The 18,139-nt window shown below is 46.2% G+C and overlaps 2 protein-coding genes across 9 annotated transcripts; one reads left to right on the forward strand and one right to left on the reverse strand.

Annotated features, from left to right (window-relative positions):
- Window positions 1-757: 757 nt before the first annotated feature.
- Window positions 758-10,906, reverse strand: LOC114787083 (PH and SEC7 domain-containing protein 4). Of its 8 annotated transcripts, none has more exons than XM_028974843.1 (17): window positions 10,557-10,728; window positions 10,369-10,445; window positions 8,009-8,547; window positions 7,739-7,817; window positions 7,371-7,653; window positions 5,648-6,784; window positions 5,149-5,229; window positions 4,946-5,058; window positions 4,386-4,444; window positions 4,104-4,193; window positions 3,956-3,999; window positions 3,682-3,854; window positions 3,253-3,323; window positions 3,007-3,152; window positions 2,653-2,797; window positions 1,690-1,836; window positions 1,076-1,363 (listed from the first exon to the last, which is right to left on the reverse strand). In XM_028974843.1, exons 3-17 carry the CDS (start codon window positions 8,453-8,455, stop codon window positions 1,076-1,078), a joined length of 3,303 nt encoding a protein of 1,100 aa, XP_028830676.1. In that variant the 5' UTR covers window positions 8,456-8,547; window positions 10,369-10,445; window positions 10,557-10,728. The 8 variants fall into 8 exon arrangements, with proteins under 8 accessions (XP_028830679.1, XP_028830676.1, XP_028830683.1 ...); XM_028974850.1 differs by lacking the exons at window positions 10,369-10,445; window positions 10,557-10,728 and adding an exon at window positions 9,045-9,151 and having other exon boundaries at window positions 8,009-8,348; window positions 8,422-8,547; XM_028974846.1 differs by lacking the exons at window positions 10,369-10,445; window positions 10,557-10,728 and adding an exon at window positions 9,045-9,151 and having other exon boundaries at window positions 758-1,363.
- A 2,661-nt stretch (window positions 10,907-13,567) lies between these two features.
- Window positions 13,568-17,829, forward strand: LOC114786442 (zinc finger protein 557). Its single transcript, XM_028973573.1, has 2 exons — window positions 13,568-13,915; window positions 16,110-17,829. The coding sequence occupies exons 1-2, from the start codon at window positions 13,714-13,716 to the stop codon at window positions 17,687-17,689; spliced, it is 1,782 nt and encodes a 593-aa protein (XP_028829406.1). The 5' UTR covers window positions 13,568-13,713; the 3' UTR covers window positions 17,690-17,829.
- Window positions 17,830-18,139: the final 310 nt, after the last annotated feature.

Below are 18,139 nucleotides of genomic sequence, written 5' to 3' on the forward strand. Positions count from 1 at the left end.
TATCAGATAACCCAAGAGGAAACTCCTCGAATTAACCAAAGCAATGAAAACGTTAATTAGAACCAGCATTTGTCAAATGGACGCAGAGGCCGTCAGTTTTACACTCAACATGGTGGAGAGCAGCTCGGAGGTGACCTTAAAATCTTGGTCATTTTTGAAGGTAATCGATAGGCATTCCATAGTGTCCCGTCACATTCCACCGTGTCACGTACCACAGTGACATTAGTCAGGAATGTAGGGGCCTTTAGAGCCCACTGCCCCCCATTGTCACTATGGCTGGCTGACTGGAGGAAGTGAACTAACAATGTCAGCATTGCACCTCATCAGAAAGAAAAGAAAGAAAGAAGGTCACGTAGTTGCATACAGTTTCACCATTAAAGAATTTGAACTCAAGTGGCAGATGCTAATTTAATTCATTTTAATGATTCATTTTAAATATAACCTTCAGTTTCTCAAATCACATAAAACAATATTTTTTTTAATACCAATAACGACAATAACTTTAAAGTGCAAAAATAACATTGCTGCCCTAAACCCATGGCAGGTGTCGATGCTGTTCCAGGATGGCAGTTGAGGGTCCGCCAGGATGTCTGGAGCGACTCCGCCCTCTAGTGGTTACTTTCCACACGGGAACCAGTCATCCTCACTCCTCGGCACTTGTCTTGAAGCCTTCCTGCCAAACCGTTCTAGAGTCCAGTTCCAAACGAGTCAGAACCGCTTCAACAGGACAAACTGCAGGACATTTGGGTCTTTGCAGTAAGCAAATAAAATGTTTTTAATAGAAGATAACTGTGTAATCATCTAAATATATCATATATATCAGTACCGTACAAAATGCAATATACCCAACTTTTCTTTAAACCCAATCAAAAACAGAATATTTTTTTGTTAAACAAAATATTTGAATGAACAGAAAAGTAATTTCTTCATGGATTGAAAGTACTTAAATGAACAGGATAAATGGGATTTTAAAAAAAGAGCGATGTACTTCATTTGACCGCATATTAATACTGATGAAAAATACCATCCAAATAACTGTCATAACTTGTAACTGGCCGATATAAAATGTCTGTCCTCATAGTTCCCTGTTTCGCCGTGGGATGATTATTTTGCGGTAGGTCCGTCTCTCAGAAATGTTGCGCCTGACCTTCACCACTGGGGGAGGGGCCATCTCCAGCTCCAGAGATGGGCTGGAGTAGGACCTCTTCAGCACTCCATCCTTGCTCTCCTCTTCCTCCCCGTTGTCCTTGCACACCGCCTGGTCAAAGAGGCTGAGGTCATGGGGTTGCACTTCAGCACCAGAGGAGCGCTTCGCCCCCTTCCAGGCCTCCAGGACTTGGACGTACACTTCATACCGACACCTCTGCAAAATGAGGAACACAAAGCTAGGTGTACGTGGTAGAGAATTACTAATACGGTAAATATCTTTTCTGATTAAAACATATTGTAATGTAGCAGTTAGCCATTTCCAAAGGTCTTTGCTTCCAGACTGGACTTCGGTAACATACTAGTTTAAGCCTGAACAGCTCAGTCAGTCTCAGATCTAATTTGAATTTACAAGGGCTCATGGCAAACTGTGAAAACAATGGATATCCAAATGATCAGCATACTTCACTTTCAACAAATTAACACTCAAATTCCCTCAAAGTTACTCAGCTAAATGAATCGCCGACACACATACACGCACACCTCATGCTGGAGGTACTCCTCTCGGAGTTTGTGCTCCTCTAGCTCTCTGGCTTTGGGCTTGCGGCCTTCCGGGAAGCCCTGCTGCAGCTGAGCCAGGTCCTCCTGGAAGGAGTGCAGCATGGCAGCATGGGACTGCAGCTGCTTATCCTGCAGAGACAGCAGGAGTGTTGGGATGCAGCCTTCTAAAGGGACAACTATGCAATTATACAGATGATACAAAGGCAATTACACAAGTACAAAGACATAGTTGAATTTATACTTGTGCAGCTGGCTTTGTTCGCAGTTATACTGCTTCCATGAGAGGTCACATCACACAGGTACATTATTATTACTTCCAGGCATTGTTAAGCATGACAGGAAGCAGTTTTTATGCTTTAATGCAACAATTCAATATGATTAAATATTCATTCAATACTAAGATTAAGAATAAGAAACATTGCATGTTAACTACTGTTCAAAACTTTAGGGTCATTCAGAAATGTCCTTGTTTTTCCATGAAAAAAAAAAAAAAAAAACACAAAAAGGGTTTGAAGAGAAAAATGTGATGAGATCTTTATCGAAGTCAAGGGTATTGAAAAATATACCTAAAATATGAGACAAATATTTTGATTCTTTGACAACATCCATAAACAACTCATATTTATAGTGGAAGTGTATGTAAACTTAAGGTTATTGATTCCTAGCATTATATCAGCAATGCCTCATTAAAGGGAAATCAATTTAATAGTGAGAAATGTGCCAAAAATTTGTAAAAATAAAACATAAAATATTTTTAGAAAACTGCTTATACTAATATGGCCTAACACTTTTTCTTACACTAGCCTACACTCAGGGACATGCATTCCCAAACACTGCATTGGATGGACCCATTCTATTACATGCTTCTAACTATATAATATATGAAATGTAGGAAGAATTTTGGGAACCGTATTCCAGCAGACTGGAAAAAGAGTGGTACAGTACCACTGTGTGAACAGACTGTGAGGCAGGCAGGATGGGTCGGATGAACTTCCGCTGAGAGCCAACTGCAGCTGGGAATGGAGGAGAGGAGTAGAGAGCCGACACCAGGTTTATCCGGGCAATCCAGGAGCTCATCTGTTCTTTAGAGCTGTGGAGGAGCCATGAGTATCATGGACAGCAGGGCTTTTAGTTCACAGTCCACATCAGTGTCAATTCATGCATAAGGTCTTAACATCATCATGTTAAGGCAGGAAAAGCTACAGATACCAAAGCTTTGGTTAAGCTAAGGGGTATAATAAGGTTACTTTGGTTAAGCTAAGGGGTATAATTTAGGTCAAAATCACACAGTGCACCAACCCAGCCTCAAAGAGGAAGATCCTCCAGTCAGCGGTCTGCAGGCGGAAGACATGTGGCCTCTTGGTGTAGTCCAGTGCTTTCTCAGCAAGGGCATGGTGCACACTCACCACCTCCTCTAAAGTATGGCCATCCATCCGATAGTCATCCTGAAAGAGACATGTGTGGAATGACAGAGATCGAGACTTGTTATTATTCATGAAACAGCACAAAGGTGAGACCCGAAAGACACATCTGAGCAGGTCTGACCTTCTGTAAATACAGCACCATTCCCTTCAACACGGCATAGAAGGTCTTCCAGCCTCGCTTTCCCCAGGGAACTACCAAAAAGAATGGATTTTTAATGCCCACACACACATACCCACACGTACACAGTGGTCTATTAATCACATATGGATTAAAGGAACATTGTGCCTATTTACAGTAGTAATGAATGATATATCCCCAGGCTCATAACCTGCTTTGTATACAAGGTACCTTCTGTAACTGACTGATTTTGTTGTCTCTGCTTTCCCCAAGGGCGACACATCTGTTATTTCCACCTGTTGTCCCCCAACCTCTCATTTCTAATGATTTATTGTGTTTAGTGTGTCCCTAACTCTACACCCAGCCACGGCGGGCACTGCCGTTCCTCTGTGGAGAGCGGCAGGTCACCCCCTGCCCACCAGCACCACTCACTGCGTTTGCCATCGATGTTGGCGTGAGCCTTGCGCTTCAGGAAGCCCTTGTGAAACACCGTGGCTCTCTTGTTGTGGGGGACGTGCTGGAAGGGGTTGCTCCTGGAGCGCATGGCTGGGTCCATTTCTGCGTCCTCCGGCAACATGAGGGAGCTCTGCAGCTCCTTCTCGTCTCTGGGAGGGGAAAAGACACGATCGAGTGAGCAGGGCCCAATAAGGGCCGAACAACATTGCTGGCAGAGATTGATGAGCTTTGCACGGAATAATGTACTCACACCGCCCATTCCAGAGGTTCGCTCTTGATGGAGTTGTACAGGCTCTGGATAAAAAAGAAAACACATAAAGCAAGAGCGTCATCAATAATGTCTCTCTATATTAAAACATATAAAAATAGATTTTATAAAAAGAGGGGGAAAAAGACACCTTCAGTAAATCCTTGTTGAAATTTTCACCATCGTTCATTCCGTCGAGATTGGACACAAAGTTGGATTGGGACATGGCTTTGCCCACATTCTGGACACAGAAATGGATGCAGGGAACATTCTATTCATTGCAGAACCCACTCTATTACACTCAGTCAGCAGAACTATGCACCAGACACATTTTCAAGACCCAGTATATTCTTATGATTGTCAGGACAAGAACTAAAGACAGGAGTTTTGGGACAAGGGGCATCATGCATGACAAAGTTTCATACAAACTCACCTGGCCATGAAGATCAGTGTTGAGGAGCATCATTGCACAGGTCAGTGTCAGAACTGTTCCTGTAGAGAACATGCTTTAGCAACAGTGAAATTCCATGCCTGTTTGTGAATAATTGCATTGACAGTAGTAGGGCTGGACAACTAATCAAATTTCAATTATAATTTTGGCTTTCAACAATTAGAGACATAACCTAATACAGAAAATATACATTTTGCTGCATTCTATTTTGCATTTTATTTGAAAAATTTCTGTTATTTATTTAATTGTTATTTTTTTATATCATATTTATGGTTTATGTTAATGTTAGATAAACATTGTTTTTGTTTTTTATGGTTTGTATTGCACAGACTTTTGCACAGTACTTTTTATCACTTCTTTTATTTATATACATTCACCAGCCTTTTTAGCAATAATTTTAATTAAACATAAATTTTAGCCAAATTAAACATGATTATAGGTTTAACCCAAACCAAGCAGCCCTGGGCGGTTGTGGTGATTGCTGTGAGTTTCGTTTCGGACACAAAAAACACGTGACCCAAAGGCCAGGGGTACATGATGACCTGCAGAGGAGAAGCTGTCGGGGTTACACTGGTGGTATCGGCTAGAGAAACGCTGCAGCACCCGCTCTCTTTCCTGGGTTTCGCCGATCAGCACAACCACCTTCAAAAAGGTCCTTGGGGAAAAGAAAAGGAATAAAGGAAGAAAACAGGGCAGTAAGACCTGGTGGACAATGTGCAGTAGTAGTCTGTGGTCGGGCCTGTACCTTAGAGCTTGGTCCAGACTTTGGTCGGTAAACTCAAAGAATTTCAGGTATTCCTCCCCAACAATTCTGCTAAATTCATTGCTGAAATGGAAAGTCAGAAAAATTCATTAAGACTGTTCAAACAGCTAAAAGTGATCCTAAGTCAATGGTAGGGTTTCATAATAATAATCGGAACGATAAATTATTTGCTTTAGTGGTCATCTAAAACTGAAACTGCATTTTCACACGGAAACAACTAAAATGAGTTTAGTCCCAGTTTACTGATTACATTCACAATGTTGTACATTTCCGCTTTGGATTTTGTTTGGAGATTCTAATGTTTTTTTTTCCAGCTTCTTGCCCTCTCTCTGTTTGTTGAAACAAGACTGCTCCCCTTTTAAAATGTAATGAGAACAATTTGATTGATCAGCCAATCAAACCAACTGATCTGCTAACCACACCAATCACAGACACGAGTGCCACAGCGGACAGTTGACTGTAAATGTGCCATCACTCTTACTCTTTGTCCAGATGTCGGGCCACATCTGTGCGCTGAACGTCTTCCAGTCTGAAGAGCCTGTCAGCCAGCCTCCGTGCCTCTTCTCGGTCTACTCCTCCTCCATTCATGTATGGCACCACCGCCTCAGAGGGTCCGGTCTGCTGCATCTGTCCCCCCAACTGTTCCCCTTTCCCCTCCATATGCTGCACTAATGACCGCTCTGTCTGCTCCACCTTCACCGGCGGCCCGGTTTGCTTTGTCTGCTCAGTATTTTCAGCATGTTCCTCTCGTTTGCTAACTTCTGTCTGTGTGTTTCTGTCAGGCTCTTCTGTTTGTACATTTATATTGGACTCTTCTGTTTGTTTACACTCTTCTGTTTGTATATTTATATTGGACTCTTCTGTTTGTTTACACTCTTCTGTTTGTATATTTATATTGGACTCTTCTGTTTGTTTACACTCTTCTGTTTGTACATTTATATTGGACTCTTCTGTTTGTTTACACTCTTCTGTTTGTATATTTATATTGGACTCTTCTATTTGTTTACTGTCATCTTTTTGTATATTTTGTTCAGGCTCTTCTGATTGTTCACTCTCCTCTGATTGGTTGATTGGCTCACATACATGAGACTGTTGTACTTGTGTGCTGACTTCCGTCTGTTCTTTATGTGTACTAACATCTGACCCTTCTGTTCTTTCAGACGCTTCCAGCAGCTCTGTTTGGGCTTCATTTAGTTCTTTGTTTCGTTCCTTCTCCTCTGTTTCTTCTGCTTTCTCTGAATGTTTCAACACTTCCACCTGTTCTACACTCTGTGGAGTTTCTGTATGCGCAATTAAGCGCTCAATCTGTTCGAACGCATCAGACGCACCGGGCTCTTCCGACGTAGCTGATTCTGTGGGTTCTATTATGACACAAAGTTGCAAATGATCTCTTTCATTATTCAGTTTAAATTCTGATGGTTCCTGTTGTTCCAGGTTCAGCGATTGGTCTGTCAACACCGTCCTATCCATGGATTTTGACTGATCCTCAAGATTCTGGTCTTCCTCTTCATCCGCCTGGGAACATAGCACTTTAGGAGACAGATCACCACATGTCACATGTTCTGGCTTGTCCGTATCTTCAGAGTCCTTGCACTCCAGGAGATGTGCTGTGTGCCCTCTATTAAAAAACACCACATCAGTCTTAATATTTATGCACAATGATCAATGATCAGAAAATCCAATTATTAAGTGGGTGGTAGTAGCCTAGTGGGTAACACACTCGCCTATGAACCAGAAGACCCAGGTTCAAATCCCACTTACTACCATTGTGTCCCTGAGTAAGACAATTAACCCTACTTTGCTCCAGGGGGACTGTCCCTGTAACTACTGATTGTAAGTCGCTCTGGACCTGCTGTAAGAATTATCTCTCTCCAAAGGAGGACAGCACAACCCTGAACATTGTAGATCTATCCCTGTTCGACCTGCTCTGCTGGACACTTGCCCTCCAGAAATAAAGTGAGACCTGATACAAATTTTCCTACCACATATTATCTTCACCTACCTTGAAGCTGCACTGTAAAGGTGTAACATTACAGCCTGCAACCCACTCGTCACACATTCAGTATCGCCCTTCATCACCTTTCAGAACAAAGGACCACTGCAGGCCACTTATTTATGATTGGAACTTGCAACTGTTTCAGGAACAGCTCCTTTAACTACAATTCCAGAACCTATTCTAGATCATACATGACTCTTATACACACCCATCTCTGTTGATGTCATCAGAACAACAGCAGCCATCGCTGTCCTCAGTTTCTCCACCGTGGGCTGATCTGATCTCTTCACCTTCCTCCTCTGTGCAGTGGATTGGTTGCTCTGACTGTGTTTGTGTGATTGTCTTTGGAACCTCCTTTGTTCCTGATAGAACTTCAACACTTTCCAAAGTCTCTGGATATCCACTGCTTTCTGGAATCTCTGATCTTTCCAAATTTCCTTGAGTCTCCTCTTCAGACTCTGCTTTATCAGCTACTTTAAACACAGGTGATACTAACAATTTAAAAGTGCATGGAACAGTCTTAATTAGATTAATTTGAATGAATCTAATTAATATTTTGGTGAAAAAGAACAATACCTTTGTTAACAGATAGCACTGAGAGGCCTGCTTCCTGTGCGTCTATAACACACACTTCTGTTTCGACCGCATCAAACACCTATCAATCCAAACACCCAAACATGTGCACGTTAGCAACACGGCCCAGAACAACACGGACACGCTGAGAAACCCTGATGGAAATTTTTCTCTGACCTTGTCGCAGCATAGATGAACTGAACATTCAAGCATTCATACATGGCAAAAACTACTATTTACCATTTAAAATAACCAACAAAAAAAAACACATACCGGGTGGTGCGAGGTCTGGTCTTCAAATTCCTGGTCTTCAGGGCCTGGAGGTTGAAGGTTTTCATCTCCACAGTATCTCTGTGACAGATCCTCATGCAGGAATGAGCTCTCGTTTGAGGTAACATTCTTGAAGGCCATTTCAGAGGAGGCCCCAACATTACAGTCGTCAACCCTAGAAGACGTCCCGTCTGCAGGCAAGTCCCATTGAACCATGGCAAAGGAGAGCGGCATGCTGGGAACTGTGATTGGGTATGCAGCGAGTGAATCTGGTTCATCGCAGGGCAGATGATCAACTTGGCAGTGAAGGCTCCTTTCTCCCCCACCATCCACATTCTCTGAGCTGTTCATGTAAACATGGACCTGTAAGGACGTCTGGAGATTTTGAGGCCACTGAACGTCACAAGGGCTCCGACCTGCACAGAGAGCACCATCCGGTTCTTCCTCCATCGTCCGTACAGTGTCTTCACACGCCCTTCAGAGTCAAGAGATCCAGACGAGTCTCACGCTTCTTTGGTGGGCTGGACAGCCATCTTGAGAGCCTTTAAACAGCAGGGCAGTGTAATCATGGTCAATTTGCACAGCAGAGAGCAGTTTCTGCTTTTTAAATTGCACAAAGGCTATACAAAAAAAAAAATCGAATTTTTCCACTGCTCATCGGGTCTAAATTTACACCCAGCCCCTAAACCACTGCTAACAAAAAAATGGCCACGGCATCTCAGATGCAAAAGAGTCGATTTGCATCGCTTCAAACCAACAAAGAGCTTTACGTTGCTTAATTACCAAAGCCCCAGACAGATTTGCAGAGTCAAGCACTTTGGGAATGTACAACTGCCACGAGACACACATGTGCAACAGGTTTCTAGAATACGTGCCACCAAAACTATGACAAACATTCCACACTTGATTTCCGCTGCGGCGCCGCGGCCGACATACAACATCACAGCTTACCAACGTTCTGTAGAACGATCTACTAAAACCTTGATAAAAGCTTCTTATTATTATCGCATGACACACCAGCATTCAGAACACAACTTACGTGTCACAGATGGCTTCTGCCGATGTTTAAGGAAAATAATTCAATTACCTACAAACCGTCAGCGGCCTCTCGACACCCTGCCATTACTCAGTCAGGGCGGATGTGCTCTGCAATGAATTTTTGCTCAGATGTCACAGGCGTGCAGTCGTACTTCCTGACCACAAATGAAACCGCCACCAGTTGCAAGCTGAGCGACAGCGATGGAGCGAGATGGAGGGAGGGGTGTGTGGAGAGGAGGAGACGTGCCTCTGATCATTCGGAGGAGCCGCGGATCATTCACATCAATCAACGTGCTTTACAGGGACGCATTCGCACTTACTGAAAGACAAATGACGACGTTTAAGTCCCAAAGCAGCCCGGGCAGGTCGTTGATCTGAGGCTCTTTACAAATGGGCCCCGCCCACTTCTCTTTTTCAGTGTCACTGTCTCTTTTTTTCCGTCCCACTCACACCACTTAACCAACATCCGGGTCGGTGCTCTCCTTTACTTCCTTTATGGGCATTTACTGTGAAATCTCCTGCCTACGGATGGTTATAACGCTCTACCTGTCTCTCTCTCTCATGTCAGTCCCTTCTCTCCAACATGAGAACAATTCAAACATTCAAGTCAACTCTGGTCCTCTCCAAACTGGACTACGCTAACTCACCCTGCCTAATGGCCTTCCTTGTAAAATGGACTGTCCTTCAGGTTAAACACAACATTTCTCTGGAAACTCGGGTTTGTATCAGGGCTGCTATCGGCCTACAGGCAGAAAATCTGAGGGCTCGGGCAAACGGTGTCCTCTGTTGAAACATGTTTGGTGTAATAACACGCTTAAGACCTAATCTATCGTCTGGGCTGATGTCTTCAGTAAAAAGCCATCCCTCGACTTCAATGGTATTGTGTATACAAATGAGCTTCGCTGCAGGTCACATTAAAAGGGTCATGATTCCAGGGGTCAAATCCACAATGGTTTTTTCCCCCAGCCTTGACTGTGGACTTAGAAAATGGGGAAGGAAGCACAGGGGACAACATTACGCAACCACGTTTAGCGGACTTTCATGACTCTTAAGAACTTCATATGTAGTAGTTGTGTTAGGAGTGAGTGAGCTGTTAAAGAGAATGAGACAGGAGGGAGGCAGAAGCCGAGAGAAACAACTTGCACAACAAGCAGCTATGTATTCTGTATGCATTTCATGTGATTGTGTGACTGCTGCTGTCATTTTTTTTATTCTCATATTCCTTACTTTGCTTTATATTCCGTGTTATATTCTATGCCAGCGTGCTGCTGCTAAAAATGACATTTCCAGGATTACATTTCTGAAGGAATTAGTAAAAGTTCTACCTGTGTCTGATGCATGTGGACCAGAAAACACCAACGCACAGCAGGTCACACAGACTGATGCATGACTTGACCAAGGACTTGACGTCATCATAAGAGCATGGCGAATCCAGTGCATGAAATAAAGCACAAGCCTCGTCACAGGCGGGCCCACGCCCATAAAATCCTCAGACTGAATCCGATTTGCTCACCTTCACAACCCCGAGGAACCCCAAGTCTTTGCACCAGTACACCCAGGAGCAGCAGTGGGAGCAATGCGGGGGTCACCGCGGAGTCACGCAGCCCAGGGTCACAAGCCCCATCTTCCGCGCAGAGGGGAGCGAACACGAGGGGAAACGGAGGGAGAACTACACGCAGAGGAAATGCACGCTTTCGATTGGTGGAACGACGTACCTGACAGCGCGAAGCCTCCACCCACCGGCCGAAACTTGATCGAAACGTGGCATTCCTGTCTGAAGCGGGCCGCACCCTGCGTCTTCGCCTTCGGTTTCCACGCGTGCATCGGATGCGTGTGCCGTGCAACACGTATGCAGCTCCGGCGAGGATTTCTGCGTTGCCAGGTGTGCTGTGCTGAACCAGCGCGGCCATGACACCTTTTAACCTCGTGTGGTGGCCTTCTGTGCCAGGGACGAGTCCAGGCTTGGACAAAATGAGCAGTCCACGTGGTCCACGGATGTATTATTTTAGCTGTGAGTGAAGAAGGAGGAGGATGAAGTGATTGTCATCGTGATACGCTGCGTCACAGCACACGGTGACACAATGAAATTTGTCCTCTGCTTTTAACCCGTCACCCTTGGTGAGCAGTGGGCAGCCATGACAGGAGGGAGGGGTGTGGGGACCGTGCTTCTGCTCAGTGGCACCTCAGTGGCACCTTGGCGGCTCGGGATTCGAAACGGCAACCTTCTGATTACGGGGCCGCTTCCTTAAGCGCTAGGCCACAACTGCCCCAGTGACGGACCGGCATGAACTTCATTCATTCTGCTTATTTTAGAAGAGCAAATAGAGAGGGATGGTTTACAGGTAGATCACTGGTTCCCAACCATTTTTCCCCAAATAACCTGAACCTCCCAACCCCAATTCCTGAACGCATGCACATTAAAAGAATAAAATGATTCATTACAAACTTTTAAGTTTCCAAAAAAAAAAAACGAACAGCAGTTTTGCCTTATTCTGCTTGTTTCACGCTGCAGACTAGTCTTCAATACAGCTGTGATCAGAAAAGTTAGGTCCGACCCGGCCTGACAAGAGTCCAGCCTGAATTGACCCGATCTTTGCTGTGTGGTGCCTTTAAGTAAATGACATGGTCACACAGCCACTGTGGGCTTCTCGGCTCTTTACTGCGCCATTTCTATACAGCCATGACCCTGTGAGGCATTTGTAACATTTGTAGTGTGTAGTGGAGGAAGCGCAGAGAAAAGAAGGGAAGAAAGAGAATATCACACCGCTGCTGGGGTTTCCATCTCACTCTCTATTTATCTACAGCGCCTCAGTTCTGCAACGCACTGGGAAAATGTCGGTAACCACTCGCACAGGAGACGGGGGGTACATTACACATACCTAACGTTACAGGTTTATCTGTAAGATAAAAGGAAAAAAACTAAAGCAGACGACCAACTCCGCCCACAGCATAGTGACGTGTGCATTTAAAGGACCACTTCGTTTACATTTACGTTTGTGGCATTTGGCAGATGTCCTTATCCATAGTGACTTACAACATGCTTTCATGTTACACGCAAATTATGTAATCAGTTGTGGTTCACCAGAACCCCAACTATGAGTACAATCATTTTATTACTAATCACTGAAACTCATTTGTAAAGGATAGGTACTATAGTGTTTGCTGTAGTGTTGTTAGCTGAGGTAACCCCTCACCACGCCCCGACTATCACATGCGGCTCAAGCCGCTCAGCAAACATCATGATTTATAAACAGGTTTTATTTTGCCAAAGCAACACAGCCACAAAACTTCCATCTCCCGGAGGCAGTGAATTGAACTGCCATTCGGCAACTGAATGATTCGGTGAACAAAACTGAATCTAGTGATGCCGTACATCTAAAACAACTGTTTTGCTCAACACTAGTTTGCTGACTGCCAGACCAGACCTGACCTAAGCCCAACTAAAATGATTAAGTAGGAACCCACCCTGGCTCTGACCAAGAGTTATTGCTCTAGTCTACATAGCCTGCAGGATTATACATACTTTTGATTATCCTATTGGTAGTGTTGTTGGGATTTTAAAAATGTAATGTTTACATTTCTAAATCTGGTTTCCTCAGCGAAGACCCTCAGGGGGGGTTGCGGACCCCAGGTTGGGAACCACTGATCTAAGCAATTAGCAACCTCTCTGAGCAACTGACCGCAACACCACACGGATGTGTTAGGGTACAAATATAGGACGGGACAGGACGAGAGGAAGGAGTTCAGGAGAAAGGATTCGATAAGGGCAGGAACGGTCTTACGGAGTGGCGAGTAGAGAGGAGCCGAGTCTCCATGACGCATGTCAATCAATGACTGAGTGGCTGGAAGTGGCCATCTTGCCAATTTATAGGAGTCACGTTACCTTGTTTCCATGTTACTCCCAGTCACATGATTCCATCATGTGACACTGCATAGGACACTGCCAATCACACAACTAGTTCCGCCCCATCTCTCTTGATTGGCAGACAAAGTCATTCTGCTGAAAAGTCGCTGACTGAAAAAAGTTTTGGAATTAAAAATGCTTTAAAAAGGCCTCTACAATAATCTATGTTGCAGGAGAAAAATTATGACCAAAAAATTATATTTCGCAATAATACGTACATTTAGCTAGCAGAATGCAATATATTTCAAAACAATGAACTATATTCAGTTATTTCACAATTTCATTTTGATATTATATATCAGTCGCATATTTTTTCATATGGTTATTTAGCTCATTATGTCATATTAATTTATTTAATTTGGAACATTTTGGAATTCCATACCATGGTGTAATTTTTGTAATGTATTTACACGTCATTTAACTTAGATTTAATGCAAATCACATTAACACATGAATTGTTTTCCAAACTCTCCAACATGGACTAAATAGTGAATACTTGATGTTGTGTGATGAATGTATTCCGTCCTCTCATCCCATCCCAATCTTGACGATCTGCTTGAAAACGACGGACCTGGCAACATCTGCTGCTGCGCCGTGTGTACTCCCGTCCTGCAGGGGGCGCCACAATCTGACTGCAACCCCGCAGCTGCGTCAGCACAGCGGCTTTGTTCCGCACACGGCAACACAGACACGATCACACCCTGAACCGAGCTGAGCTGGCGCCCCGTCCTCCGCAAGTTTGCATTTTTCTTTTGCCGCCAGGACTATGGCCAAGCCGGAGAATTTAAAGTCTTTCCTGGAGTCGTCGCTCAACGAGATCTTTAAAGCCACCGTGAGTGACATCCTGGAGTCCGTGGACCAGACCTTGTCCGAGTACCGAGGCAAGATCCAGCGAATAGAGACCGAAAACGAGGACTTGAGGCGCAGGCTCGGCGAGCAGGACCTGGCGAGGCCGCGGCTTCAGAAAGGTGCGTCTCGCCGCAGACATGGTCCCGATCTTCAGGGCTCTGACCTCGCCCACCGCACGGGGTCAAATCGGTTCATTCGCACCTACACGACGCGTAACTGGGCCAGCTGTGCAGTCAGCGTGATGTTTTTTGTGGAAGCAGATGGTCTCTGATTAATTATTGATGTTGGTGGTGAGATCGTTCGTCCTCCGTGCGTGTGGTGGTCAGTAAACTCAAGGCCTCTCCTGGGGGGAGAGGCGGCTGTAAATGAACGTGGATGAGAAAATGTCGAATATGAATTTAATAGTAAAAAAAAAAAAAATCATATTCTTTTAGTGCATGAGACACTGTCATCCAGTATAAACATTGGGACAGTGGTGGCTAGGTTGCCGGTTCGAATCCTGATCCGAGCAAAAAAGCACCGTCCCCACACACTGCTCCCCGGGCGCCTGTCATGGCTGCCCACTGCTCACCAAGGGCGATGGTTAAAAGCAGAGGACACGTTTCATTGTGTCACCGTGTGCTGTGCTGCAGTGTTTCACAATGACAATTCCTTCACTTTCACATACTGAAGTTTTTATTTTCTTCTATACCCTGCAAACACTGAAGGCTGTTGTAGTTTAAAAATGTGTGAAAGTGATTTATTTGTCATGCAAAGCACTCCGTGTACATGATGAAATGTGTCCTGTGCATTTAACCCATCGCCAGTAGTGAGCAGTGCTCAGTACCTCAGTGACACCTTGACGGTGACCCTTCGATCACATGTATGTGACCTCTAGGCCACCAGTGCATCGATTTAACATATCAATTGCAATTAATAGCAGTTTTTTGAATGTATATATTTATGTTTTATATCTGTTTGTGTTGGTTAGTGTTCAAGTTAATAAACCTCTTGAGATTGTATTGCGCTGCTAACTGCTTTATCTGCCTTGAATTTGAAGAACTTTAGGCCTGGACAGACTTTGAAAACCGTGATGGTTTAGGCACCCTGATCTTCAGCAGTTCCACTAAGATCGGGATTGTGATGCACTGGCCACTGTCCTGCAGTATACACAGAAGGAACAATTTCTTTTAAAGCGGCACCGCTCGCTGCACTAAACGTTAAGCATAGGGCTCGGTTGCTAGTGTAAGGTAAAGGGCATCTTGATTTGCATAAATAAATAGATTAAACGAGGAAGAACTGATAGGTAGTTATCGTTTCCTTGAAGAAGACAGACTAACTACCCCTTCTTTGTAAGAATATAATTATTTCTGTTGGCCAGAATATTTTTATTGATGGTTACGCACATGATGTGTCAGGCGCATTTTTAAATCATCTAGACTGAAATAGTGTGCGTGAGAGCTGCCAATCACTGCTGTGGCCTCCTCCTATTTTAACCTCAGTTTCTAAAAACCTCATCGAGCCCCGCGCTCAGTGCGTAGTACTGCGTTCAGCATTTTAAACATCTGAAAATAGTACCATGAATCACTGAAGCGCCATAGTCGTGCATTACAGTGTCATTTCGGATGATAATGACAATCGCTGCGATTCCTAACCATATTGCACAGAACACGTACAGCTGTCTGTGACGATTCTCAGTCATCCAGGTGAATATGTCTGAAAGTTGAGTCTCGGCAGCTGGACTTTCTTTCTTTAGCGGTAGGGACGTTTCGTTCTGCATCCACAGAACAAATTCATCCTCCAGGTTGGTTTCACCTCAATCCCGCATTGAATAGGCTCGTTACGTGGAACAAAGGCGGCGAGGGGGGGGGGGGGGGGGGGGGGGGGGAGGTCTTGAGCTGCTGTTTGAAGGTGCTCAGTGACTGAGCTGTTCTGACCTCGAGGGGAAGTTCATTCCACCACCGAGGGGCCAAGACGGAGAAGAGTCTAGATGGGCGTCTTCCTTTTACCTTCAGAGATGGAGGGACCAGGCGAGCAGTACTGGAGGCTCGGAGTAGACGAGGTGCAGTGCGAGGTGTAATAAGGGCTGTGAGGTAGGATGGTGCTGCTCCATGTTTGGCTTTGTAGGCCAGCATCAGTATTTTGAACCTGATGCCTGCAGCTACTGGGAGCCAGAGGTGGGTGTGGGAGAATTTGGGAAGGTTGAAGATCAACCTTGGTTGGAGACAGGTTGTGCCTGAGGCCTCCACCTCCGTTGAGTGAGGGTTTGTTGACTTGCACACGCAAAGCTTCCCTGTACAGCTTTAACCATAAAGGGGATGTTGTCTTTTGCAGTGGAGGTAAAGAAAGGTGAAGAAATCGTCTTTTGTGTGAACGACTCCAAAGCAGGATGTCTCGGTGAGCCAAGTGCCCGGACCCAGAAACGGAGTCCCAGGTCCCCAACAAGCAGAAGCTCAAGAAAACCTCCTAAAAAGGAGGCAGGAGAGGAGGATTCCCTCAACCCAGCCAACACCAAAGCCGGCTCACCGGCTCATGTCCCTGAAAGCAGCAGGTGTCAGTCAGACTCGGCCGCCAGGCTCAGTGTTAAGACGGACCCGGACCTGGAGGACGGTTGCGCCATCGACCTCTCAGCCCCGCGGCCGTCACCCGGCTTGGTGGCCGCGCCGCTCAAAACCGAAATCCCAGAGTTGTACTACAGCAGCCCTGAGACCTACAGCCACCTTGTGTCACCTAGCGCCAATTGCGGCGACGTGAAGGTCACCGTTGTGTCCGAAACCCACTTGAACATGGAGGACAGTGACGATGAAGGGGGCCATTTTGAGAATTTGGAGCTGGAGGATCAAGAGGGGGAGTCGGTGGAGGAAGCGGGTCTCCCAGAGGCCAGCGGCGATGACGTCCTGCAGGACTTCTCTGGCCGGGACGCCTTGGCGGGCTGCATGAAGGAGGAAGAGGAGGAGGAGGAGCTGTCCGGCGGCGGCCCGCCGGCACCGGTGCTCCAGCACTTCTTCCACTGCCCGCTGTGCAAGAAGATCTTCAGCCGCATCAGCTCGCTCAACATCCACATGCGGACGCACAGCGGCGAGAAGTCGCACGGCTGCAGCTACTGCGGCAAGCGCTTCAGCCGGCCGGACCTGCTCAAGTCGCACAAGCGCACGCACACCGGCGAGAAGCCGTTCGCCTGCAACCTGTGCGGCAAGAGCTACAGCCACTCCGGCCAGCTGAGGATCCACAAGCGCGTCCACACGGGCGAGAAGCCCTACTGCTGCGCCCACTGCGGCAAGCGCTTCAGCGAGCACAACCAGCTGAAGGTGCACCTGCGCACCCACACCGGCGAGCGGCCGTACAGCTGCGGCGTCTGCGCCAAGACCTTCAGCAACGCCGGCAACCTGCGCATCCACCAGCGCATCCACACCGGCGAGAAGCCCTACTGCTGCGCCCAGTGCGGCAAGCGCTTCAACGGCATGGGCGACCTGAAGACGCACTACCGCATCCACACCGGCGAGCGGCCGTACCAGTGCGACCTGTGCGAGAAGACGTTCAGCCAGGCCGGCCACCTGACCATCCACAAGCGCATGCACACCGGCGAGAAGCCGTACACCTGCTCCGAGTGCGGCAAGAAGTTCAGCGTGGCCAGCAGCCTGAAGCTGCACCTGAGGACCCACACGGGCGAGAGGATGTACGGCTGCTCCTACTGCGGCAAGAGCTTCAGCCGCTCCGGCCACCTGAAGCGGCACGAGCAGGTGCACACCAAGGACAAGCTGTACGCCTGCGGCGAGTGCAGCCGGACCTACTGCGACATGTCCTCGCTGAAGAAACACATGGCGAGCCACACGGCGGAGGCCGGGGCCGGGGCCCCCGAGAGCGGCGGCGGCGGCGGCGGCAGCGAGCCGGAGGTTTCCGCCCAGGAGCAGTGAAGGCCGAGGGGGGCTGGACGTCACCAGCGCTCAAGCCTGCTAAGATTATTGCGGGTACAAAAGTGTTTTTTCTGTACGTCCGCTCTCTGTTTCTTTTTTCCTTTTGCACGAACGGTGCAGTTCGTGTGTTTTATCTGTGGCATCTAATTATGCAACGTCGTCTGATCATATGAACTGCTGCTGTCAAGCTGCAATGATGAACTGTTGAACCTTTGCCTACAATCTGAAGTCAGCGTTTTAGTTTAGCGTCCAGACTGTAATCTTTTTTTTTTTTTTTTTTTATACATACATACATGTATAATTGTGTAATTGGGATGTTATTGCTATAGAACCGTAGCACAATACTGTTAGTCAATAGTTTAAGAGCTTTATTGTGTACACTTGATTAATTTGTAAAATATGACTTTTAATTGAGTTAAATAATAGTCCCGTATGTGCTGTAGATGCTAG

Source organism: Denticeps clupeoides, chromosome 3, assembly GCF_900700375.1.
Source record: "Denticeps clupeoides chromosome 3, fDenClu1.1, whole genome shotgun sequence".
Lineage (NCBI taxonomy): Eukaryota > Metazoa > Chordata > Actinopteri > Clupeiformes > Denticipitidae > Denticeps > Denticeps clupeoides.